This window comes from Lissotriton helveticus, chromosome 12, assembly GCF_964261635.1.
Source record: "Lissotriton helveticus chromosome 12, aLisHel1.1, whole genome shotgun sequence".
In the NCBI taxonomy this organism is placed as follows: Eukaryota; Metazoa; Chordata; class Amphibia; order Caudata; family Salamandridae; genus Lissotriton; species Lissotriton helveticus.
In genome coordinates, this window is record NC_136073.1 from 653,792,973 (window position 1) to 653,819,357 (window position 26,385).

Sequence of the window (26,385 nt, forward strand, 5' to 3'; positions counted from 1 at the left end):
CAACCTCAAGAGTGGCTCCAATCACACACTCTTCCCCCTCTCTTGGGCACCGTCATAAGTAATCCTCAGAATCACTTCCTTGATTTTCTGTCATCAAAAATTGTCCAGACAAATTTGACACATTTGTTCTTTGTGTTCTTATTACCTGATCAGCTCCGCTGAATCCTGACTCCGAATTAAATCTTTGAGCACCTCTACTGTTTGGAAGAGGAGGCTGTGGAATTAAATTCTGCTGATTCGCTAACTGTCGCTGTAGCTGTTGCTGCAGATTAAACTCATTTAATTGTCGCTGTAGCTGTTGCTGCAGATTCAACTCATTCTGCATCTGTGGATTTAATGATGCATTTTTAAAATTTCTGGGCGGATTTTTACACTCGCGCTTCCAGTGTCCAATTTCTCCGCAATTAAAACAAGGCAATTTTTGTTTAAGCTCCTCAGCATTAACATTAAATTTGGGCTTGTTATAATTCCCTTTAAACTTTCCTTGACCCTGATTCTGATTAAAATTTACATTTTTAGGGGCGTGGCTTCGAGGGCGCAGATGGCGGACTCGGCTCTGTAGAGCTCCTGCCGGCCCGATCCTTATCCGCTGATTTATCCTGGCCCTACACCCTCTTCCCTCGTCTCTACTGGTGCAGGAGTTAGCGGGAGTCCGGTGGAACACAGCGGTGTGATCGTTGCTGCTGGGGACTGCCGCCGGCGCGGCCGTGGACGACTGTGCCTGCTGGGCCTGACTGCACGCGGCAAGCCGGGACCTCAATTTCTGTCCTGCCCACCGGAGGACCCTAGCCGCGGGCCGGGCGTTGTGCGTCTTGGCCCGCAGGGTCGGAGTGGAGTCACCGGGGCTGTGGACCGGAGGGCCCGTTGGCCGTCTCCTGCGGTGTGGTGTCCCGACGGCTCGGCGGTGCGGACCTGAGGATCATCCTGGTCGGCCTCCCCTAACAGACTCGAAGAGTCGGATGCACTGGCTGTGGCGGACGGCCTAGAGGCGCCATTCCGGCGGTTCCTCCTCAGACCCCTGCCTTGCAATATCCGCGCCTTGGTGGTGCGCCTCTCCCGTGCTTCTGGCCTGTGTCCTGGCGGGCTGGGGGCGGACGGATCCCGAGGGATTGGTGTGCTGAGGACGCCCTGAACCTTGCTCGCCGACCATTCCCCCGTAGCAAATACATCTCACTGAGCTGCCCCGGCAGTGGCCATGACGAGAGGCAGGGGTGGTCATGCTGCCGCCACGACGGGGCCCATCGACAAGTTCACCGGCCCCGGGGGGGGTGCTGGTGCGGCCGGTGGAGGTCAAGCTGCTGGCCCGGACAATGCGGAGCTGCTGACGGCCATCACACAATCTCGGGATATGTTGGACGCGAAGATTGGTGCGGTGGGCGCCGATGTAATGCTGTTGCGCCAGGACCTCCGCAACGCGGTCGCCCACATCACAGAAGCGGAAACCAGGGTCGCAACGGTGGAGGGCGACGTCGGAGCCCTGAAGAAGAGAGTCGCTGACCTGGAGTAGATGCAGCGGGGCCTGGCGCTCCGTGTGGAGGATGCGGAAGGGCGGGCAAGGCGGAACAACCTGCGCTTTGTCGGCTTCCCGGAGGACTGCGAGAAGGGGCCTATGGATGCCTTCCTATCCGGGTGGCTGGAGAGCTGGCTAACCCCGGACGCCCTGTCAAGCTGCTTCATGGTGGAACGCGCCCACCGCGCCCTAACACAAAAGCCGCCGGCAGGGGGGGCGGCCCCGCCCGGTCATTGCTCGGATCCTTAACTATCATGATAGGGACGTCATCCTCCGAGAGGCCCGGCTCAAGGACACCCTGCTGTTTGATAACTGTAAAATTATGATCTTCCCGGACTATACTAAACTGGTCCAGCAGCAGAGACACTCCTTTCTGGCAGCCAAGGCCAAGCTGCGGGGCCTAAAGATCCAGTACTCGCTACTCTATCCGGCCCGCCTTCGCGTGCTCTTCAACTCGAAGACCCACTTCTTCGATACCCCGGAGGCCGTCTTCGCCTGGACTGACGAGACGGTCAGGCTTCGACCGCATATCCAGCCAGGGCTGCACTCTGGGTCCTCACGCAGTTCTTCTCAGGAACGGAGCGACCAACCGAACAAGGGGAAGCGGCATCGCAAATCTCGCTCGAGGCGGAGGTCCCTGTCCCGAGACCCCCTCTTGGGGGACACGCAGCCGGAGACGGATTGCTCTGGCGGGGGGCCCTGATTACATTCCACCAACATTTTGCTCCTTGTTTTTCATCTGTGGCCGTCCGCTGCGGTGACCACCTGCCGGTCGGCAGTACAGACATAATTTGGTGCAGTATTATCTGATTTCTTTTTCTTTTGGCCTTTGTTTGGGACTCATGTGAACTGATGCTCTTTATCATGCACCGCTTTTGATTGTGCCTTATGTTGGGGGGGAGGGGGGTTGGGGCATGCTTTGCGGGCTGCCTCCTCCTGTTGGGCTTGGGGGGTGGTGTTGGGAGTGTGCTTGGTTGGTGGTAGGGGGGTTGGTTGGGATCCTTTGGCATGTCTGACTTTTGGCGCTATGTTTTGGGCCTGGAGTACCATATGCCGTGACAGATGCTTCATTGTTTTTTGAGGTATTGGGGTGGGGGAGGGGGGTCTTGGGATGTTGGGTGGTTAGATGGGGGGGTCTGCTTTTCGGGGTTTGTGGGGTTTGGGGTCCTGTTTTCTGGGGTGCACGTGGTCTTTGTGGATTTTGCGACTATGGGGTCTGGAGCATGGGCCGGGAGTCGGGGAGTGTGGAGCTGGGTGCAATATGATAATGGCTGATGTTCCTCACTCAGCGCCCTCTGGCGCTTCCATGCGTGTTCTTAGCTGGAATGTACGGGGTTTATTGGACAAGATTAAACGGGGGGCGGTGCTTCGCTGGGCTAAGAGGGACATGGCGGATGTGCTCCTTCTTCAAGAGACACACATGCTGGGTACAAAGGCCCTGAGTCTGCAGCGCTTTGGCTTTCATCAGGTGTTCCATGCCGGATTTACTAGGGGCTCCAGGGGAGCGGCCGTTCTTATTCATAGACGGCTGGCATACGTTCATGAGCGTCAGTGGCTTGACCCCCAGGGACGCTTTGTATTTGTACAAGGGAAGGTTGGTGCGGAGCCTGTTGTATTTGGCTGTGTATATGCCCCCCCCCCCTGCAATGGGCCTTAGCTGAATGATTGTTTGCCTTGTGGACTGAACTCCCCCACTCCATGGCTGTGATTGGTGGTGACTGGAACGATGTGATGGACGTGGCTTTGGACCGGCAGAGGAGGCCTGGAGTGGCACTTGTGTCCTCCCCTACACGGTTGGGGGCTATGGTTGATGGTCTGGGTTGGGTGGATGTATGGAGACATTTGCATGCGGAGCGGCGAGAGTACACCTATGTTTCGGCTGTCCATGGCTCCCTTTCGCGCTTGGATTGTGTGTTTGTTCCGAGGGCTTTCCTTGACAGAGTGATGGGGGCAGCGATTCGGCCTCGCGGGCTCTCTGATCATTCCCCAGTGGCGGTTCAAATTGACTTGTGCAAAACACGCCCCCCTTTCAGATGGCGAATGTCCGCGTGGCATCTGCAGCGCCCTGATTACTCCCAACATCTACGTAGCGCGATCGCCCACTATTGGCAGGACAACCTTACTGGGGGGATGGATGCAGTGACCGTCTGGGAGGCTATGAAGCCCACCCTGCGGGGAATAGATATTGCTTGGTGTGCGTCTGCTCGCCGGACTCGGCTGGAAAGCATTGTTGCTGCTGCGGAGCGGGTGGAGGAGCTTGAGGCTCGACACAGCGAGGCACCCGATGATATGGCGCTGCGACTGCTCCTGCAGGCACAGCAGTCTTACTCCTCGGTCTTATTAGACGAGGCTCGTCAGGCGTGGTTGGCTACCCGTAGCCGAGTTTACCAGTGGGGTGACAAGTCTTGCACTATGCTCCATAGGCTTTGCCAACAGACCCTGCAGCCTCTTACCCTGCCGGGCCTTGTTGATGGTGCAGGAGTGGCGATCACGGACCCAGCAACTCTTGCAACGAGTTTTGCGCGCTATTATGGGCATCAATATGCCTCCCGGGAGACCCTCTCCCCCGCCGCTATTGCAGATTATATTGCGTCGGTTCCCCCATCTGCTGTGTCCGATGAGGCGCGCGATGCCCTGGACCTTCCCCTGACGGCTGAGGAGCTGGGTGACGCGCTGGGTCAACTGAATGTGGGCAAGGCGCCGGGGCCGAGCGGATTCCCCAGCGAATTCTATAAGAAGTTCCATCTGCAACTCGGGCCGCATTACTTGCGGGCCCTGGAACAGGCGCGAGACCATGGCTGCCTCCCACCGGATTGGCGCCATGCCGAAATCGTGGTGTTCCTGAAGCCGGGTAGGCCCCCTGATCGTCTTGAATCTTATCGCCCCATATCCCTCATTAACTTCGAGGCCAAGCTCCTGGCCAAGGCGCTGGCGAACCGCTTGCTTCCACACATCTCAGCCCTTGTCCACCCAGATCAAGCAGGCTTTATGCCGCGCCGGGCAACGAGACACAATATACGGCGGGCGCAGGCCGCAATACAAGCGATTGAGTCTTCGGAGGATCCGGCGGCGCTACTGCTGGCTGATATCGATAGTGCCTTTGATTCGGTCAGCTGGACCTTTCTTTTTACCCTGTTGCCGCTGCTGAACCTCGGCCCGGTCTTCCTCTCCTATGTCAGGCTGCTTTACACCGAGATCACAGCCTCGGTGCGTATCTCAGGGGCGGCATCAGCTCGTTTCCCAGTGTCCAGGGGCACGCGTCAAGGTTGTCCGCTCTCCCCTTACCTCTTCGCGCTGGCCATGGAGCCGCTGGCCGCCAGGGTGCGCCGCGATGAGCTCTACCGTGGCTTCGTCTGGGGTGCGGATCATTCGGACCGCATTGCTTTATATGCGGATGATGTGCTATTCTTCATGTCCGACCTGCAGCGTACGGGTCCTCGTGTCCTGGAACTGATGCAGGAGTTTGGTCAGGCATCGGGGCTCTTCCTTAACCCGCGCAAGTCGACCATATGGGTGCTGGGGAGTGACACAGTGGCCTGCCCTTGGGCTGCATCCCTTCAGATGGCTGTGGAGGGTGTGAAGTACCTGGGTGTCTTCCTCTCTGCTTCGCCCGCAGTGGCGTGGGACCGGAACATCCAGCCAGTGTGGGATCGGGTCCAACTGGACGTCAAGACATGGACGCGCATGCCTCTTAATATCTACGGCCGATCGGCCATCTTTAAGATGGTGGCCTTGCCCCGTCTCCTTTACCAATTGCAGAATCATCCCTTCCAGGTTGACCCGCAGTGCTTCCGTACTGTTAACTCTGTGCTGGGCCGGTTTCTGTGGGCGGGAGGTGCCTCCAGAGTGGCGCTGCGCACATGCTTCCTCTCTACATACTGCGGCGGCTTGGCGACCGCAGATATTTTGTCTTACTATCAGGCCTCCCATCTCCTTGTGCTTAACGAGTGGTGGTATGGGGACCGTAGTGATCCGGCCTATGCACTGGAGCATTCTCTGATGGGTAGCGCCTCCCATCACACCTTGTTGTATTCGGCCGGGCGGAGGCGACTACTTCCACAGGTCACCCAGGTGGTCTTCGCGGTCTGGCGGCGGGCCCTGCACCGTATGGGCTGGTGGGGTCGGCTGACGGCTGAAACCCCGTTGTGGCGTAATGGCCTATTACCGGCGTTGGCGTCCCTGTCCGGGTTTGACGGCTGGGATGAGATCGGGATCTCGTCCCTCGGCCATGTCCTCTCTGGTACTACCCTAAAATCCTTTCAGGACCTCAGTTCTGAATTTAGCATGCCCAGGACCCAGTTCTTCCGCTACCTTCAATTTCGCCACGCTCTTACTCCTAGCCTGGTGGGCTTGGAGCGGCTCCCTGACTTTAGTCCCATCGAGGCAAAACTTTTTATGGGAGACCTGGGTGACAAGAAGGTCTCTCAGATATACCGTTCTCTGGTCACTCACTGTTCCCCTTCGCTCTCGGCGCTGAAGGCCTCTTGGGAGGATGATGTTGGTCCCCTGGATGACGACGACTGGCGCGAGGCCCTTGAATCTCCCCGGGGTGCTGCTATAGCTATCCGCCTCCGCTTCATCCAGTTCAAATACCTCCACCGGGCTTACTATACTAGACACCGTCTATGGCGGGCGGGCCTTGTCGCGACTCCGGAGTGCCTGAGGTGTGGTTCTGAAGAGGGCACCCCTTTTTCATACTGTGTGGTCCTGTGAGAGACTGACTCGATTCTGGGCTGGGGTTTGAGACTGCCTGTCTGAGGTGTTGGGATGTGACCTGCCTCGTACCCCTAGGCTGGGCCTTCTTCATGTTCTGGAAAACGTGGGGGGCAATGTTTACAAACGCCATTTGTTGTTGCTGGGGCTAGTGGTGGCGAAGAGAGATTTGGCGCAGGCCTGGAAGAGCGAGCGCGCCCCCCCACTCGGGGCCTGGAAGGCGGGCCTGGACTTCCTCATGGGTCTGGAGCAGCCTGTTTTCGAAGCCCGGGGATGTCCCCGCAAACATTACAAAATCTGGAAACGGTGGGCGGATTACAGGGGCCTGCTCCTTGACCCCCCCGTGGATATAGATGATGCATTACCGCTGGATGTGGATCCCGCACTCTAGGCTGCTGGCCGGCTCCACCTTTGTAGGTCATCTCCTGTTGCTGAACTGTGATCACGTGCACTGGGTTAGGGTGGGATAAGGGGTGGGTAGCTGCGGGCGGGGTTGGTTGGCGTTTTGGGGTTGGGTGGGTGGGGTAGTTCGATATCTTTCAGTCTATAACGCTGAGTTCTATGCTGTACTAATGCTGTGTCTCTTTCTATTTGTCGTTGACAGTCTCCTCCTGACTGTGGAGGGCTGTCCTGAAATTTGCTTGAACTCATAATAAAATTGGTTTTGAAAAAAAAAAATTTACATTTTTATTCTCAAGGTTCGCAATCTGTTCAGCTACTTTCACTTGTGCCCACATTGCCTTTTCCTTTAATTTCTTTTGTCTGGATTCAATCTCATCACTGCAATATTTTGCTTTTCTCAATATATCATCAACCGAGTTAGATTGTCAGCCAACAATATTATTCCTGATCATTTAACCTATTTCAGGTCTAAGACCATAAACAAATCTGTAAATGAAATGACTCATGTCCTTTTCATTTAATTTTTCATAGCCACTGTATTGTTTGAAAACCAACAGTAACCTTTCATAGAATGAATGAACTGATTCTTTAGGCTCCTGGTTTGTTCTGTCTATTTTTACCCAATGTACTTCTTTTTGGGGAATCTTTTGTTTTAACCAGTAAATCACCTTGTCATATAGTCCCATGACTTCCGACGATGGAGCACCTGTCTCTTTGTCTTGAGCTGGTTCTACCTTATGCCAACTCACAGCAATTTTGCATTCTGTTCAAAGATCTGACAGGACAACAATGTCAAAGAATCCATCAAGATCAATCCACAGAACTTTCGATACTTTGATGAATCTATCCACCTGTCGATACCATTCCACTGGCTTTTCTCTCAGCCGAGGGAAATCATTTGTGAATAACAAAATGTCCTGTCTTGACCAGGGAACATGAACATAACCACCACCAGCAATTTCTCTCATTGGTAACTGTTTTGCTAACTTTTCTTGCCTTTCCTCTTCCTTCTTTTTGGTCCACTTCACTCTCCATTTACTCAAGTCACCCAATTTTTTGATGTACACAATCAAATCTTTTATATGCATTATTCTTCCCATCGTATTGAAATTCCCAATGTCCTTTTCAGTAAAATCTAATCTGTAGTGTTTTCCCAAATTTTTCTGTTTACTAATATCAATTTCTAATTCTGCAGCCAATTCTTCCAATTGATCATATTTATTTTTTGTTTTCCATTGAATGCTTTTGCATATGAACAAGAGTTCATCATCTTGATAATGCTTTAAACTGTCAGGACCAATTGTGCCAATTATTAACACTTCTAAATCTGCTTTTAGTCTCGCAACATCAAGCTTTGAAATAGAATCTGTTTTCTCTGGTAATTCAGTATCTGATTCTGCACCCATTGGTGTTCTGCTTAATGAATCTGGATTAAAAGTTAAGTCAGGTATCCTCGTTTTTTCTCGATGTATTTCAGTTAATTCTGAATACATTTTTTCAGCTACTTTTTGAATTTCTGCATTTAATGGAATTGTCAAGCCTGATTGTTTAATTTCTCCTTGATCAAAAACAGGTTGAACAGGACCAATCGTTACTGGAACTGTCACTGCTTCCATGCCTTTAGTTAATTGTTGAATTAATTCCTCTTTTGATCGTAAATATTCTGATGTGTCTGTAACTTCCTCATCTCTATCAGCTCCCATTGAATTTCTAGGAGTTTCTCTTCTCATTGGGGTTTCAAGAAAATTTCTGCTTTCATCATGAACACTAACATTTGTTCTTGTTTCTAACCTTTCAGGAGTTTCAAAAGATTTAGAATTATTCGGGTACAATCTGAATGATTCTTCATTGAATGGAGGAGCACTTGGTGTGGTTCCTGTAGAAACCATCGGAGTAGACCAAGAACAAGCTGGTTTTAAAGGAGTCTGTTTTATATTAGCCAAATAAATTTCTTCTAAAACTTGATCTTGTGATTCACTGTCTACAACTGTATTATTTTTCTTTTCATTTTTCTTTTGACCTGGAATTTCTGTAATCATTTCCATTACTGTATAAAGACCATCACACATATCTGCTTGTCTCCACCTATGCATTCTATCCTCATGAGTCTCATGTTTAAAATTTGATGATTTCGGAGGTCTAATTATACCACTTGCTTCCCGCTGAAGCTGAAACATTTCATCCTCCCATTCAACTAAAGCTTCAAATTGTGTTGGTCTAGGCTTTGGCACAAGAGCTGTCATTTTTTCTCTTAAGTTTTTCAAAATTCTCATATTAAATGAACCATCTTCCGGCCAGGCTAAAACACCATCGTTTTTAGTATATTGCATCCAAGCATCAAACCAAAGGCAAGTATGATAACCATATTCATCTTCCATATATGCTGCAGGTGTTTTGTACTTATGAGGTAATTTTCCACCTCGCGTTTCAAGTTTCTTATCGGGTGAAATAAAAAAAAATAATTTTTGAAGCCATGTAAGCTTTTTCTCTTCTTTCTTGTAATAATAGCTCATGTTTTAATCAAATCCGCTTAATTGGAAATGATCGTGAATAATTTCTGGTTGTTCCGCCAAATTAGCCAATCCGTGCGCGAAACACACCAACAAACCAATCAGGTTAAGCCACGTCACTACCTTGCTCAACCAATTGAAATTGAGCCTTCTAAAAGAGCTAATCAGCCTATAGCTTGACTTAGTCACATGAGCCAATCAGTGCTCTAGCTGTGACGTATGTTAGCCAATCACAGCACGGACCCTGTGACGTACACAGCCGCTGCAGCTTCTCGTGTCTCACTCTCAGAGCTCACCCATCCTTCACAAAAACTTTTCACAGCGCCATTTTAAGAACATCTTTTCATTGAAATTCAATTAATAACGACAAAAAGAACAAACCATTTGTCTGTTTCACTAAAATAAAGTGACAGTTTTTACAATCATGCAAGTATTCCTTTGTGTGGAATAGACGACGCTATTCTCACAGAATATACATTCGTTGATAAAGTAAACCTTTACTCTACCCTTCTAACAAGTAATAATGATCTTGTTTCCCTCTGAATGCACATAAAGTAGCAATTCAAACTTTGACTCGAACGTGATTACAAAATCATTTACGCACTTTTAAATGGAAAGTTTCCCTAACCATACATACATGAAATCCTGGCAGGACTTTAACCAAACATAGAAATCCAGAATCGCCAGTAAAATAAACAACATTACTTTACCCTTCACTCAAGTTTGAATTTATTCTATTACTCTTTTCGCAGTGAGTTTTAGAACGGGCTCTTTGTCCCTATACCCAAAGCTACGATTTCATAGACAATCCTCACTATACATTCTACCTAACACACCTATATCCCTAACACGTGTTGTACGACCACAACACTAGTGATATAATAATACCACTATTCTGAAACAGATCAAATGTACTGTGTAACTTCACTCGTGTCACACCACTCTGTACCGGTACAACTAGGATTTTTCACACTGCAGGAAAAACCCTTTCGACTACATATAACAATTGAACAAAACTCAACGTATGTTAAACATTGATCCTATGTAACTACCATGTAGCATGTCGGTTACCATAGCAACCGTATCTCTGCTACCAGGAAATTGATCCAGCTCTCCTGTAGAAAATATGCCATAAGCTACACTACCCAAATCCACAATACTCACCATTAATCATAAATCATTCACAAGGCCCATAAACTAACATGACATATTTTGAGCTACTGAATCATGCGACCTAATTAATAAACCTATTCACAAAATATATACATTTATATACATCTGCAGAAAAAACGACTTCATCACACTTAATAAACCCTATGATTAAAGCCACTGAGGCAAATAGATCTGCTAATGGTAACCTAAACACATGAAATAACAAGTCCAGCTTGTTTTTCAAATATATTATTTATTAACTATTTATTCAAAGAAAGTGCAATAGAAATCTTTTTATTCAAGCATTATTATTAAGAATTTAGCAAAAAAGTAATGACAGTTTCAAGCAAAATCAAATAGCATAATTCAAAATAGAAATAGTAGTTTGGCATCACCTAAACTCTAAGTCCCTAGCTACACTTGCCCCATTAAAGAATAAGGGAAAAAGTCATTAAGTCCTAAAGGATTCTTACGTGCTCCAAGTAAAGTCCAACAGCACGACACGTCCAACTGGTAAATAGCAAGCAGCAGCAGTTTCCCTCCCAGGGGGACAGGTTTTATACCTTTCTAACTAGCTTAATCTAAGAAAAATTAAATACTTTTCTGCCATTCAGAACTCTGATTGGCTGTCAAACGACAGACCATAATGTCATCACATTCTTTAGAGCCCAGTTCCGACTCTTTCTTAGAGCCTATTGTCCTTTATTTTCAAGTCACGAAGCTTCCTCCAGTTTGCAACATTTAAATAAATTGTTCGTGACTTCCTTAGCTTAACAATCTTTCTGCCGGTTCCTGGCCTTGGCCACGCTGACCAAAAGTACAGTCAGTTCATTTGTACAATCACGTTTATATTTTCTCCTTTTAGAAACTTGGCAGGAACTTTCCACACCGGGCTCTTGCTTTCACTGAGCAGAATTCTGCCAACTGCACATTTAGATGCACTAGGCCTCAAACCTCTTTTTCGTTAACTAGTGTATAAACAAACACAAAAGAATAATTAATGCAAGAAATAAAGTTTGTTCTGTTACCCACCCACCTTTGTTAATTATTAACCCATTAATCTATATTACCTAGCATAAGCAAATAAAGCAACAAACAGATTTGTGCAACATTTAAGACAGGAAAACAAAACATGAGCACACAGAAAAAAGCACATGCCATTAATAAACGGCCGCATTTAGTTCTGACATGACAATAGACAGGATTAATTCATTATTACACTCACACATGCAAATGCAACATAATGCACGTTTATGAGCACACATTTTAGTTTCCCACGTGTTCATGTAAATGCAACTTTTACTCTAGGTTGGTTAGTAATTTCCACCACACTCTTTATTAATAGTATTAATTTATTATGGAAGTTTAACTTCACGAGCTGAAATAAATGTATTTCTAAATCTCGCTCCATCAACTCCCTCATCTGGTGATTTCTAAATCACCAAACCATACCCAAATTTTAGCAAAATTTTTATCTTAAGATAACATAGTGTAAAGGCAAAGCCCATCTCCATGACACTACTATACTCTAGCATTAAAGATTGTTTTGGATGCTGACCAATTTCATAAAATACCCTGGTTAAGTGTATATAAAGATTTCTCTTCGCCTTGCTGGGCTTTCTGGGCTATGCAATCAGCTAGCTACTTCCTCTTGTTTGCCAAAGAATGCAATGAGATCTCGCTTCTGGGTAGTTACATTGGCCAGAGACTTCAGAAGGCTGCTCTTTCCAGGTTGACCTGTGACTTTTTTGATCTTAAGCCTGTGAGTCGTTATGGGCCATACTGGGACTTGGTGTCGGTCCCTCAAGTCCGGAAGTTATACTTCCAGTTCAGAGTGAGCGCTCTTCTGCTGAGAGTTTTCACTTCAGGGTGGACCAGTGGGACCTCATACGTTTGTCCAGAATATTTTCTTTCAGTGGAGAGTGTCACTCATGCATTTTCTGCTTGCCCTAGCTATGCCCGCCCACACAGACTGTGGTTGGCCCCCACTTACAGAAATATGGGTGTGTGCAACCACTCTGCTGCTTTACGAATTTTGAGGTCCTACCCCAGACCCATCTTGGTTGTTTCTGTAGCTAAATTCTTGGATGCTATTTGGTTAATTTGCCGAATGTTATTGTAACTTTTGTATTATTTGAACACTGCTGTTTTGGGGTTTTATCTTTTGAGATCAGTGTAAAGTTTTATTAACTATGTATTATGTTTTTATATGTCTATGTTTGTGCTCTATGGTGGCTAAAATAAAGCTATTTTGATGATGATAATGATGGTTAGAAGGTGTGGGCGATAAAGATTCCTTCAACGCCTTCCATTACATTTTGTTTTCAGCTTGTCACAAGTGCTATGTGTTTAAGAATAGAGGGCAAATGTTAGACTGCATCATCTGACACATTTCTGCTTATTCCTTTAACATGTGGATTGGTGTTTACAAAATTCTCTAACTTTGCAGTCAAAGACAGAATAGTAAAGTGGACTACTTGACAGTCTTGTGGTGGTAAAGGGTGTGTGAAAACAAAGGCTAAAAGCTCTCAGTTTTTTTGTAACACACAGTAACCTTTATATACCTGTAACTGAACTGTGCAAATGTCTAAAAACATAGCAGCTAGAAAACCATGAATAGAACACTTGTTTGTAATTCAGAATTGTGTTGAAAAGAGAGTTTCAAAAGGCTCAAAACAATCAAGACACTTTACTCGGTGTTCTTCAAATTATACCTATTCATCCTATACATTTCCATCTATTGTTTGTGCGCTATATCTTTTTTTCGGTAAAACTGCATGTTGCCATTTTGTTCCCATTGCAATGGAAAATGTTCTGAATGTAAAAGACAGTGGCTCCTTCTGACCTACAATGATGCCTCAGCAACATATACATTTCTAGTCTGTAGCACACTTCTCTGCATCAGTCAGAATCTGCAGTTTACAGCTCTCAGAATTGAAATGGCCCAATCAATTTGCTATTTCCCATATATGGGTAAAATAAGGAGGGCTGATATATGGCTGGGCAGGGCATTATATAGCAATATCAACTCCTATCTAACCGTTCTGGCCCACAATAATGCCGTAACACTCAGCAGTATGCAGCTAAATATGTCTCCGGCAGCCTGGTTATTAGCTTTCTTTTCCTGCTTAATGCTCTTACCCTCATACAAGACCTGTTTGCTATGGGTCTTATCCATCATCCAGTACTGTACCAGCCCCTAAACCTGTCATCACCAGCTGGACAGACATGGAATAACTGAAGGGATCTGACCGATACAGCTGGCCACTCGGAGGACTGCACTCTAGTCCAGCATTGCAGGTCCCAATTAGCTACGTTCTCTGCATGATCCCTTACATCTCACTTCGGTACTAAGATATGACATGATGGTAACAAACTCCATCTGAGCAGATCTTTGCAACCACTTCCCTCACCAAACATGCCTTGCTCAGGAATATGAACTGTAAACTAAGTATCAGACTGGACAATCCAGTTCAGTAACCACATAAATAGGTTAAGATCATCTGAAATACAACACAAATGAAATGCATGATTTCCTCAACCTAATATAAACCTATTTTGACTTGTACTCATTTTAGTTGTGTATTTACTTACTCATATACTAGTGCGCAACCTTTTCTGATGTGTCTGTAAAATGTAACTTTTCTGGCAAATTTTTGTCCTGAATTTTGATCTTCTGTCTTGAATTTTGTCCTGAGATTTAACCCTTTGTCCTGAATGTTTACACTCACCATCCTGAATTTGCACCCATGCCAGTTGGTCACCCTAGGGTGAGGTCAAACCTGATGGACTTGTCGGCATGGGCACTGCAGAGCTTAAGCCTAAAGTGCCCTGAGCTGCCTTGTTACAAGTGACAATGTAGCGACTTATAAATTAGGTGGCGCTTGGGCATAACAAGGCCCCTGAGGCCATGCCTTAGATATCACCAGCCCTAGAAATCCTTTCTGGTGGCTGAGGTAAGTGTCTTTCTGCACCTGAGTCAGCAAATTACACAAATTCACTGCCCGAGGATGCTGTTTGCAGCGAGAGTCAGCGTAATTTTAATTTACATCAACAGTGAATAACAACCTGCGTTTAAATATTCATATATTAATAAAAGGTCACAAAAGACCGATGGTAAAGCCCTGACACCCATAGGGAGGCAACACTAGGCAATTATAGACTCTGGAAATAAATAATGATGCTTCATCGATCAGATTTCCAACTGTTGCACGACCCCACTGGAATGTAATTCCTGCTTGTGGGATTCCTTTTCTAGGCGTATACATTTTCATTAGGAAGTTTGACTCAGTCGCACTCAATCTCTTATTACGTTTTCCACTGTATACTGTTAACCACATACCTCAATATGGAATCAATGTTGGCAACAAACATTATGAACAGTAAGAGGGGAACGGTATCCCATATGCTGCATAAAATGTACTTACCCCTAATTTGGTTACATTTGTAGCGGTTTCTTTTGCTAGCCCCATGACAATCTGGTGTTAAGCTTAAATCAGTAAGAAACGTAATTAAAGATTTGTTCGATTTTTGTCAAATTCATTAACCCTAATAATCTGCTAATGGCTATCCCAAAGTTATGAACTTGGGGACTTATTAATGGGGTTTTGGCGTAGGGCAGCGCAGCAAGTCACATTGCCGCGCTGCCCTATGTGAAAGTGAAAGGGCAGGAAGGTACCGCATTTATCCACTAAGGTGAATGCCTGCCCTTTCCTCCTGCACTGGCGCCTTTTTGTCTGCCTAGCGCCAATGCAGGCACCCTTGCACCATGGTGCAAGGGTGCCTGTGTTGTCGGCAGGATTGTTTTTGTGTAGGAAGGGACACTTTCCTGCTCCAAAACAATCTTAGGAGGCTCTTTCCTCTTTCTATGAGTGCTACAGAATGCAGCACACATACAGGAAAAAAAGAGGATTAATAAAGGAGCTTATATATGAGATCCCTGTGTCACTTTTGCACCACATAAAGTGGTACATGTGTGACGCAGGGCTCTCAATCCAATTTATGAAGCCATGCAAAGCTGCATGGCTTCATAAAGCTTGAGTGAGGCAACGCAGCACAAATTGCTGCAGTGCCTTAGTCTGCGCCCGGGAGGGGTTCCATGAGGGTTGTGGTTGGTTTACCCACGAAACCCCCATGGATTTTGACACTAACCCAGATTTACAAAATCATGTCAACCTGGGTGAGGCGTAACGAGGAGAAATATATTTATTTCTCTACATTTTTTCCTCTTTCTATGTGTGCTACATTCGGCAGTACACATAGGTGTCCCTTCCTGCACAAAACATCCTGCATGCAATAGAGGCACCCTTGCACCAATTTGGCTCTAGGCTGCTGAAACTGTGCCAGCATGGGGAGATCGGACAGTAATGCACCGTATTGCATAAATACGGTGTATTCCTGCCCTTTCACTTTGGGCAGCACAGCAAGGTGCCTTGCTGCACTGCCCTACGCCAAAATCCCATAAAAGACTGCCAAAGTTATTTCTCCTTGTTGCATATCCTCTGGGGAGGCGTCAGATTTTGGTGCCTCCCCAGGGGAACAGAGGGGCATATTATCAAGGGGGTTTATCTCCGCTTTTGTAGCTTTAAAAGCCAAGAAAGCGGAGATAAAATTATCTCCCTATTACCTAGCTGTCGCTAACACCAGTTAGCGACAGCTAGTAGGAGATAGCGACCATCTTGGGCCCCACTTTGCATGTCAGTGATATTTATCACTAATGACATGCAAAGTGGGCGTGCCAAGATGTTAGCGACTGGAAACAGTCGCTAACATCGCTATCTCCTATTACCAACTTTTGGAGATATTCGTGCTATGCGCGAATATCTCCAAAAGCTAACACCTGCCCTGAGCAGTTCTTAGCCATGTTATCCAATGGGAGGTGCATAACATGGCTAAGAGCATTAGCTCGGTAATGCATGAATTTCGCTGACTTTTCAGCAATATTCATGCATTGCGGCCGTTTTTTATCGCATTTGCGATAAACCTTGGTAATACCAAGGTTTATTTGCGATAAAAATCGCCCCAGCTCAGCGGTAAAAATTTGTCTCTAACCAAGCAATAGCGATAATTATCGCTATTGCTTGGTAATATGCCCCAGGGTTTTGTAACTCTGGGAAAGCGTCAAAATTCATGGGTGTTGCGTCGCAGCACCCACTGTGACGCCCATGGAAGGTCTCCCTAGCGCAGAGTAAGGCAACACAGCGATTTGTGCTGCCTTGCCTTACTCCATATCAATGAGGCAAATCAAAACCACGCAAAAATGCTTTGTTTGACCTCATAGATATGACTTTGTTGTTTGCGCCACCAAAGCATCACAAAAAGTGACACTTCAGCAGCGCGAAGAGCTCATAGATATACCCCTTGGTTTTCTTTAGATTTACGATCATATAATTTTCTCTTTTTGATACGTACAGATCAACCAAAGGGCGCCGCCATCCTATAAATGTGCTGTCGACCAGAACCAAATGATCAGGGTGCACTAACATAGAAGCATTAATATTGCTGCAATATATAAAAAAAAGAGGCAAGGTGCTAAAATGCAACCCGGAGGTAAACCATTTTCTTGTCTAACACTTCTTTGTGTCACCTCTGCTTTTGCTAAATCATACTTGTACCCAAGTATTCTTGTGGAGTTCTTTGATAAGCCAGACAAGCCTAGGATCTATTCCACACACAAGCAGTTTTTCCCATTGTTCTCTCCTCCCCATATCAAATGTGGGGCCAGAATGTACTTATCCGCGTACTATGAATTCAAAATTTGGGGGGCATAATTACGAGCCCCCTGAGCTGCAATTGCATAGTTTTTGTGTCACAACCACCAAATGATGTTCATGAGGTCATGCAAAGCCACTGTGCGTGACTTTAAATTACCTCATAGATATGGTGTACGGCAAGGTAGCACAAATCGCTGTGTTGCCTTACTCTGTGCTAGGGAGGCGTTCCATGGGCAGTGCGTTGGGAGTTCCCACACAACACCCAATGAATTTGACGCATCCCCAGATTCCCTAGACCATGTAAACTTGGGGATGCGCCAAAACCTTACGCTTCCCCAGGGGAAATGACATGAGGAATAAATAACTTTATTCATATATATATATATATATACTCTAAAAAGCCTCCAAGGATTGTTTTAAGCAGGAAGGCACCCCTTCCTGTACAAAAATAATCTTGCATGCAATGCAAACACCTTTCTATCATGGTGCAAGGGTGCCTGCGTTGGCAATACATTGCCAAAATGGCGCCAGTACAGGGGGAAAAGACAGGAATGTGCAGTTATGCCATAGATATGGCATATTTCTACACTTTCTCTTTGAGGCAGGATGGTGCAGCACAGTGAGTTGCTGCATTGCCCTGCGCCAAATCCTCATAAGTATGCCCTTTGGTTTCCCTTTTCTTCCCACATAATCGATAGGGATAAGTTAGGAGCCATCCATATCCTGATGAAGACATCACATAAATAATGAGGAATTGTTTTGATTATGTGTTGTGAGTGTGGGCAAATAATCTATTTTTAATTTACAGGGATGACCTAAAAAACATGCCCAAATAGAACTCAAATGTTTTCTTGGTTCAGCTACCAACATACATTACTATATGTTGCCAAACAATATTTAAACAGCAAAACCTGGTTACCGCCTCTTTTGTGATTTGAATTAAATCTATTTAGGTGCCCTCTCTGAACAAAAATGAGCATAGAAATATGCGTGTCAAAGCTGTATAACAAACTAAGGGCCAAATTTACCAACATTTTGCAACATGTTTGCACCACTTTTGTGGCGCATCCATGATTCAAAATGCCAGCAGATCTTTACAAAGCCATGCAAAGAGCGATATGCACGCCTTGCGTATCTTTGTTAAAGAAATGTAACGCGATGCAGCAGCTTGTGCTGCTTTGCATTACATTTCATTCTGGGAGGCGTTCCATGGAATGAACATGAGCTTGCCCTTACAGCCACCCATGGATTCCAAGCAATTCCAGATTTACAAAGTTTTGTAAACCTGGGATTGTGTGAAATTGCTATGCCTCCCAGAGGATGGCGTAACGAGGATAAAAATCTTTTTTTCTCCTCGTTATTTCCTCTTTCTATGTGCAGCACACATAGAAAGAGGAAAATGCCTAGAGAGATTGTTTTTGTACTGGAAGGTATCCCTTCTGGCACAATAAACAATTCACTTTGTAAAGCAGGCACTTTAGTGTAAGAGTACCTGCATTAATGCTAGGCTGCCTGAAGTGCACCAGCGCTATGAGAGAGCTTAGTAGGTATGGTGCATTTCTGCTCTCTCCATTGCTTAATTTGAGCCGGTGGTCAGCAGAAGGACTTAATCATCAGCACTGGTGCTTTTCATGAGAACCAGACTCATTCATTTATGGTAGGCACTGGGAGATTAAGTGATTTGCCCAGAATCACAGCATGTTGAGCTGACACCGAGATTCAAACCTGGTCCCCCAGCTTTGAAGTCGGCAGCTCTGGCAATTGCGCCACATCCTTCCCACAAATTCATTGTTGGTAGTTGGTTCTGTTTTAGGTGGCATTAACAGGAGAAATGGGCTAGTGCAAGCTGCCTCCTGACGAGAACCCTGGCACCTAAGTGTTTTACAAATGAATCCCTGGCTCTCTCCCTGTCACGCAACGCAGCACAGCAAGTTGCCTTACTACATACTTTGCATGAAAGGTTAGTAAATCTGGCCCTAAGTGTAATCTAATACCATTTCTCCCTTAAATACATCAGCACAGTTTTTCTCGTGGGTCTGTGCCTCAAAATGGCTATTTATAATTATTTCTGTCTCATCAGGCATTCCTACACCTCTTAAAGAAGGCTGCGAAGGACAACCCCCAGGCTGGTATGAGCTGCAGCAAAGCAGCCCTGATCAACATGTCCACCATAGGTTCATCCATCGCCTTGTGTCATGAATATTATGGAGTCCTTCCTGTTGTCTCCTATCGTTGTAGCAAGGTAAGGCAAGCATGTTCCATTCTATGCACAACTTTATAGAGCCCAGGTCTATTGCCACTATAAATCGTTATGACTGTGATGTAGCCCATTTGCTCTGTTAACTCCTATAAGGTTCTCTGGAGTGTCAGCATTTCCATTGTGAAAGGGCTTTGTAATGTTCCTCTGGCTCCTTGACAAAGAACGCCTGGCTTTGGAAACTGTTTTTTTTTTAACTGTTTGGGGTTTTATCTAAAGGGCTGCATACCACTGTCTGGTAACCTCAGAAACCTTGAGTAGAGATACAGACAGAGCAAGAATAAGAACAAGTCCTGGGTTTACAAAGCAGTCAATGAACCAACAAAAGTATAGTGACTGCTTGAGTGAGTCCACATGTCAAAATACAGTAAATGTTGAAGCCTTAAGGGCCTATTTATGAGATTTGGATACTATTTGCACGATGCAACATGGTACATTCGCGGATCTCAAGTAAGATTCATGAAGCCAACAAGGCCACTTTGTGTGGCCCTGAATGGCTCCATAAACCTGGGTTAAGGAAATGCAGCGCAACTCTCTGCATTGCCAAGGCGTTCAGTAGATGTTGCATTGGTGTTCCCACGCAACTACCATGGTTTTTGACTGTAGGAATGTGGAATCAGACTGCATGGTTACCCCCATTTGTTTCCTGGTGTGTTGCTGGTTTTCTATTTAGTTTGACTGGGATCCTGCTAATCAGGACCCCAGACTATCTGCTTTCCCCCTAAATTGATTGTTCATGTAGTTAAGGTACACTCCAGATTGGATTCTGGGGTACCCTTATAAGTACCTAGTATATGGTATACTATGTACCTAGGGCATAGGTACCCCAGAAGCCTCCCAGGGGCTGCAGCATGTATTATGCCACCCCTGAGAGACCACTCAAATTGACACCACAGGTCTGCTACTGCAACCTGTGTAAGGTGGTGCATGCACCCCTTACTTTGATATAGGTTCACTATATCTACCTTATCACTGCACATATAAACCTATCAGTCACCCCTATGGCAGGCCTTATCAATCCTGAAGGCAAGGTGCTGGGTTTTATGTGAGAGGGTGCCCATGCATGAGCAGGTCCCCTCTGCAGCCTTCGGAATCTATTCTCCGGGGTTGTTCTGTGATGCAGCCCTACCATATACTTTGTACATTATAACCTCGCAGTAAATGCTAACTTTGAACTTTGAAACAGCTGCACAGAAAACTGTTGTGTTTGGTGTCAAAGACCTGGAATCATACCTCCACACCAGTAACTGGTGTGGGAGGTATGATTCCACCCTCCTAGAGGGAGAAATATGACAACACCGGTACACCAGGTACCAGCTTACTCGAACCTGGCATCACAATATGGATGCTGCCAGCCACAGAAACAAGTCTTCCCTCCTGCTGCTTGACAAAACTCTGGCAGGGGAAGGCTGGACAATAGGTTTCCTGTCACAGGGAGGTGTAACCACCTTCCAGACAGGCTTTAGTGTATTGGGGCTTGGTGGGTGCACTCCAAGAGTGCTTTGTTGTCTGCACTGGGGGCATATTTGGTGTCCCTGTGCATAGTCCAGCTCAAACCAGTTACAGGGCTATCAGCCTCTGCTCTGGCACGAAACTGGACAAAGGATATGGGTGTAATCACCCCTCTGTCCTGACCCTCCCATAGGTGGGTCCCCAGAGTTTGTCCCACCGTTTCCTTGGGTATAAAGTAGGAACCCCTGGCTACAGGACTTTAGATTTACCTGGATGAAACTCTGCTACAGAAACCAAGGACTTCGGTGATCTACACTATGCTAGATGACTGAAGAATCTCCCTTGGAGTAAAGGAGTTACTCCCCTGCTAAGCAGGCACGAAAGACGCATCTGACTGGTTTGCAACTCCGAAGCTCCTGAGGACTCAGAAGACTTTTGCAACACAGGAGGTGGGTTTCCAAGTGTCCCTGAGGTCGGCTAGTGTGCTCAGCAAACCTGAGACCCGTATACTTCGTGGGGACCATGCAACCCGAACCCCTGGGCACTGTGTCCATTTGCAGAAGCATTTGCTTTCTGGCGATCCCTGAAGCTGTGCTTTGGCTACTTGTAGTCCAGACCCAAGCAGTGATTCCACTGAAGATTACTGTCCTTCCATTCCACGAGTGTTCCGTGGGCTGGTATTTTGTGATTCCTCTCGAGGTCCCTTCACGATCCCTGGTCCCTTGGCCTGTCGGTCCCTGTGAAGGCAACTTCAGCTTTCAGTGGCCTTACCTCATAGCTCCAGATGTGCCCTGACTCTCCATCAGTTGGGGAGTCCCCAGGACCTTGATGGACCTCACCGAAGCATCTTTTCACGGACCACGTGGGTTGCAATTGCTAGGGCTTTTTGGTGTTCAGTCCGGACACTGACCCTCCAGCACTCGACATCCTTTGTGGGACCGCTCGCATGCGGACTTTGGTCATCGTTGATGTCTCCTGGTCCCCGTGGCTGCAGAGTCAAGCTTCACCTCTTCTCACTTGAAACACCCGACATCGGTTGGCCTTCGTCTACCATGCCCCTGGTCACTGGCAAGTGACCCAGACTCTGTCCTTTCTGCTTTCAGGTTCTTCTCAGATTCGATCCAGGCTTGGATTACACTGGACACTTTTCCTCTTCACCGCAGCAGAACTTTGCAGCACCTTGCCATTGAAAACGACGAAGATTCCCAACACCATTTGACACCTATGCACCTGCACCTGGCTTCCCTGGGTTAGTTAACACGAGTACTCCGGTGCTCACATGGGTGCTGGCCTTAGAACCTTCTAAGTCTAAAAGGATGTCCTTAAATTTTAAAATTCCAACCGCCTCTTTCCCATAGGATTGTACAGAGCTCGTGGCTGTGTTCTCAAACTGCACCCGTCCCCCGTGGGTCCCCTGTGTCACTACCTTGGGTGGTTCCTTGGGGTCCCAGCGATTCTACGTGCTCTAGGCACTGTATCTAGTCAAGTTGTGGTTGTTATGCCACTTTCTTAGTATATGGTTCAGTCTCCCCCTGGAGCCTTCTGTGTATTGTGCTATTTACTGTCATCCTAGTACTGTAATATTGTGTGCTTTGTTCTCTAATCCCATAAAGAGGTTAGTAGAGTGTTTAGTAATAAATACATATTGTTGGAAATGGGGGTTGCCCACGTCTCAAAGGGGGTAGCATGGCATCAAGCGGGCAGGCCAAACTTCGAGGACATGTGAAGCATTCACGCAGTACCCACAGACGACACACCAATCACACCACAAAAGAGTCACAACACCACCTTTGGTTGGAAAAGAATAAGTTTAGTGTTATCTCCAACCTGCAAGGTAAAAAGAAATAGAATAGTGGTAGTCACAACAAGGCGCCAACTGGCGCCAGAGCCAAGTACATCATGGGGAATTATTTACATGGGACAAAAGGGATGAGTCCATAGTCCATGCTGAAATAAGAATGGTTGGTTAAATTAACATTAGACCTGGGGCCAATCTGGCGGGGCCAACTCAGGCTTTCATCCTCGGGGGTAGGCTGAAAAGGTAAGATACAACATTATGCATAAATACACCTCATGCATTATAACGCCAATCCCCACCCCTGTAATGCAAAATACCAGCAGTATGAATACACATAACCTGCATTATCACTCCACCACGACCTCTGTAAAAGGAAACATCAGGGCATCATAGCACATAATAGCCAGGAGCACCTGTAACAAATCAGCAAGGCTTGCTCCTTAACAGGGGAGGTGACTAGGGGCCTCCTTGTGGGTATATCACAAGAGCCTAAATGCATTTAACATTCGGCACACTCCTTAGTAGGATAATCCGCCTACAAGGAACACTAGGCGTAAAAATGCATCGCTCCTGACCAGGTAACCTGAAAATACCAGGCCGGAATAGAACTACATAAGACAGGGTAAAACACTTCCTTCAACAGGAATAAGCAGGGAATTACATGAGGAAATAACATTTTGGTCAATGTAAAGCATTTCATCAGATGTAGAACATTTTCTCAACCGTAAACCTTTTCATCAGGCCAGGCCTAAGAACCTCGGGCGTGCCCATGCAGGGGGAATATCAGGCCTACACAGGTATCATGGGGCAGGACACACCTGACTAGTCCCCTAGGCACAAAAGTTAACAGTCGCCCTATAGGCCCCCATAGTTCCTTGGGTGACCCTATGGGCTAGATATAGGGCCCTCTACAACCGGCACAGTCTGCTGGGGTCCCTCGTTGCGCTGGGGCCCAACGTTGCAGGTGCCCACTGCCAGACGGGGCACCTAGAAAGTTAGTGCAGTCATTGGGGCGGGCACCGACCCTGTGCCCCGGCTCCAGCCCCCCAACCACCACGCAGCTGAGGCCCCACTCACCGGGCTCCTTGGATTGTCCTCTTCCCTTGCAGGGCTCACTCTCCTTGCCGTGGAGGGGGCCAAGCACCGACCACGTGCCTCGAGGCTCACCCCTCTGTACTCCTGCAGCAGCACACGAGGCACTCCTTTCCAGGCGGAGTCACCTGGGCCCCTCTTGCTCACGGGGGCCCGGAGTTTCAACTCGGCCTCGGGGAGGCCTCAAGGGACACACGCGGTGTCCTGGCACACGTGGGGGAAGCCGCCCGGCTTTCCTCCCACCTCACACGGGGCTCCTTCGATCTCCCGGGAGCCCCGCAACGCCGGCGAGTCGCTTCCTCTGGGGAGGCGGGGCTGGCACCGACAGTGTGCCCCGGCCCCGCCTAGCTCACCGGCCCCTCACTCCGGGGCACAGACCGGCGGGGTGGCCTCCCGCTCCGGTCGCTCCCAATCGGGGCTCCCTCCTGTCCACGGGGGCCCCGCACCAGTCACAGGTTTCACCCGGGTCCCCTCCTTCCTCACAGGGACCCGGGGCTTAAACTCGGCTCCTCTTCTCTGGTTGTCGGCCGGCAGCCAATCACTGCGCGGCGTTGGCGGGGGCGGGCCAATGACGCGGCCGGACGCCCCCGTCACGTGATGCAGGACACAGCGGCCTCAGGGCCTAGCGCGGCCCTTTTCCCACCTCGGCGGCCCCCTCCTGACACCGGGGGTCGCTGCAACGATGCGCTGCCCAGCGGGGGATGGTCTCCTCACGACGCCGGGTTGCGGCGGTGATTCCGGTGGCACAAGGGGTAGGCTCCCTTTTTATTAATTATTTACTTAGCGACAGCGCGATGACGCGAGGGTAGGCTCCTCACAGTCTCCTCAGCACCCGGGCTGCGACGGTGATCTCCGGCTGCGACAAGGGGTAGGCTCCCTTTTTAATTAATTATTTAAATCGGCCCAAAGCGCGCCTCCACAACAGCGCTATTCACAGGCTGCCAGTCTCCTCAGAAAACAGCGAAAACGGCGCTATTCACAGCGCACTGCTCCTCCCTCTGCCCACAACCTCAGCTCCTTCCTCAGACTACGCAGAGGGGGCAGGAATCTAGCACTTCCTCAGCGCTTCGCAGTTATAGCGCTTGTCAGATAGGCTTTACAGCACTAGGGGGCCACAACAGTCCCAGGGCCCAGCGCTTTCACAGGGCCTCACAGCACCTCAGCCAGCAGCATTTCTTTTGGGGGCACGATCTTCCCCATGGTGCTTCAAAGGGGCAGACAGTCCCACAGCAGTTCCTCAGGGGCACACTCCTCACCTCCTGGGCGCTTCTTCACACAGCGCTGGCGCGATACCCGGTCAAACAGCGTCAGTGACCTGGATAGGGGCCCTCCCTTGTCAGGGGCCCATGGGGACAGCAGGGGGGGGGTTCTAGGGGTGCAGGGCCCAGCTCACAGGTCCATGTGGCGGTAGCACCTCACAGCAGGTCCCCTCTCTTCTTTGTCCCAGCGCTGACTGACTCTCTGGTGACACTTCTCCCTATTTATACCCTCCTCCCAGGCAGTGCCAGGACCTTCTAGAATGTTGGCACATCTAGCCTAAACTGGTTCTAGGGGAGGGGGTGAGCACCCTGGGTGCCAGGCTTTCCCTCCAAAACTAGGGGTAGCTGGGTAATATTATCTAGACTGCTGACCTATGTCAGTCCAGTGGCAAAACCCATGGCCATGGCATCCATTTTAAAAACAATACATTTCAGTCAGGTACATTTCCAAAATGGGGGTGCAGTTTTAAAATGGGGGATTTTACAAGTGCTCACATTATGTCAGGTAATTACATTTTCACAAGGTGTCTCACACCACTCATGGCCTATACAGGTTTAATCCCATGGGGGAGACATTCAAGTTAGGGGGTCAAAAGCGAAAAATGTTGGGGGGAAAAGGCCAAGTCCAACACGACTCCCCCCCAGCCAAAAGCCAGGGTAGACATATCAATGCCTTGATGGGCTTCCCTGCTTGGGGCGGAAAAAGGTGGACACAGGCCTGCAACTACAGGAGCACCTGCAGTCTCTCCTCCACTCGGGAACCCAATGGTTCTTTTTCGCATCCCTCCTTTCACCAACATCACCACCCCACTGGTGTTCCCTAGTGGGATGTCTCTCCTTCCTAGAGTGGGAGGCTCTAGCCTCAGGCTTGTAATTCCCTTGGACCACTCTCTTCTCTCCAAACTGCCACTGGTCCACCCATCTGGGGTCTACACCCTCAGACTGACCAGCCCTTAGGGGCGAGGCTCTCCTCCCCCTACTTCTCCTCCTAGGGTTCCTCCATCTCCTACGCTGGGGGATACCCTCACACAACTCTCTCCCCAACCTGGAGCCGAAACCCACAGGCTGAACCGGTGACAGGGGCGAGTCCTCCCTCTCCCTGCACCCCCTCCCAGAGTCCCGCACCCTCCTAACTGGAGTAGTACCCCTGGGAGTCACTTCCGGGGGGACTCTGGTTACAGAGGTCCCTCCCACCAGAGCAGGCAAACCCTGTCCCTGGCCACCCAACCCAGGATCTGCGCCCTGTGGCTGAGCTGGTGACAGAGAAGAGACCTTCCTCCCTCTGCACCCCCTCCCAGAGTTCCGCACCCTCCCACTGGGAGTAGTACCCCTAGGAGTCAAATTGGTAGGGACCTGAATTACAGGTACCCCACCCTCCAGGTCAGGCAACCCCTTAACCTGGAACCCCAGTCCAGGATCTAAACCCTGTGACTGGTCAAACCCCCGAACCACTGGAGCTCCAATTAATGATGCTCCGGGTCCTCCTGACATGAGGGGATCCTTTCCACGAGAAGGCACACCGGGACA

The 26,385-nt window shown here is 48.1% G+C and overlaps 1 protein-coding gene across 1 annotated transcript in view; it reads left to right on the top strand.

Moving 5' to 3' along the window:
• LOC144798554 (C-signal-like) overlaps positions 1-26,385 on the top strand; it is a 720,501-nt gene that overhangs the window by 480,804 nt on the left and 213,312 nt on the right. Inside the window, exon 4 of the mRNA XM_078669489.1 lies at positions 19,081-19,242. Coding sequence (XP_078525615.1) covers positions 19,081-19,242 — 162 coding nt within the window. The remainder of the gene's footprint in view (positions 1-19,080; positions 19,243-26,385) is intronic.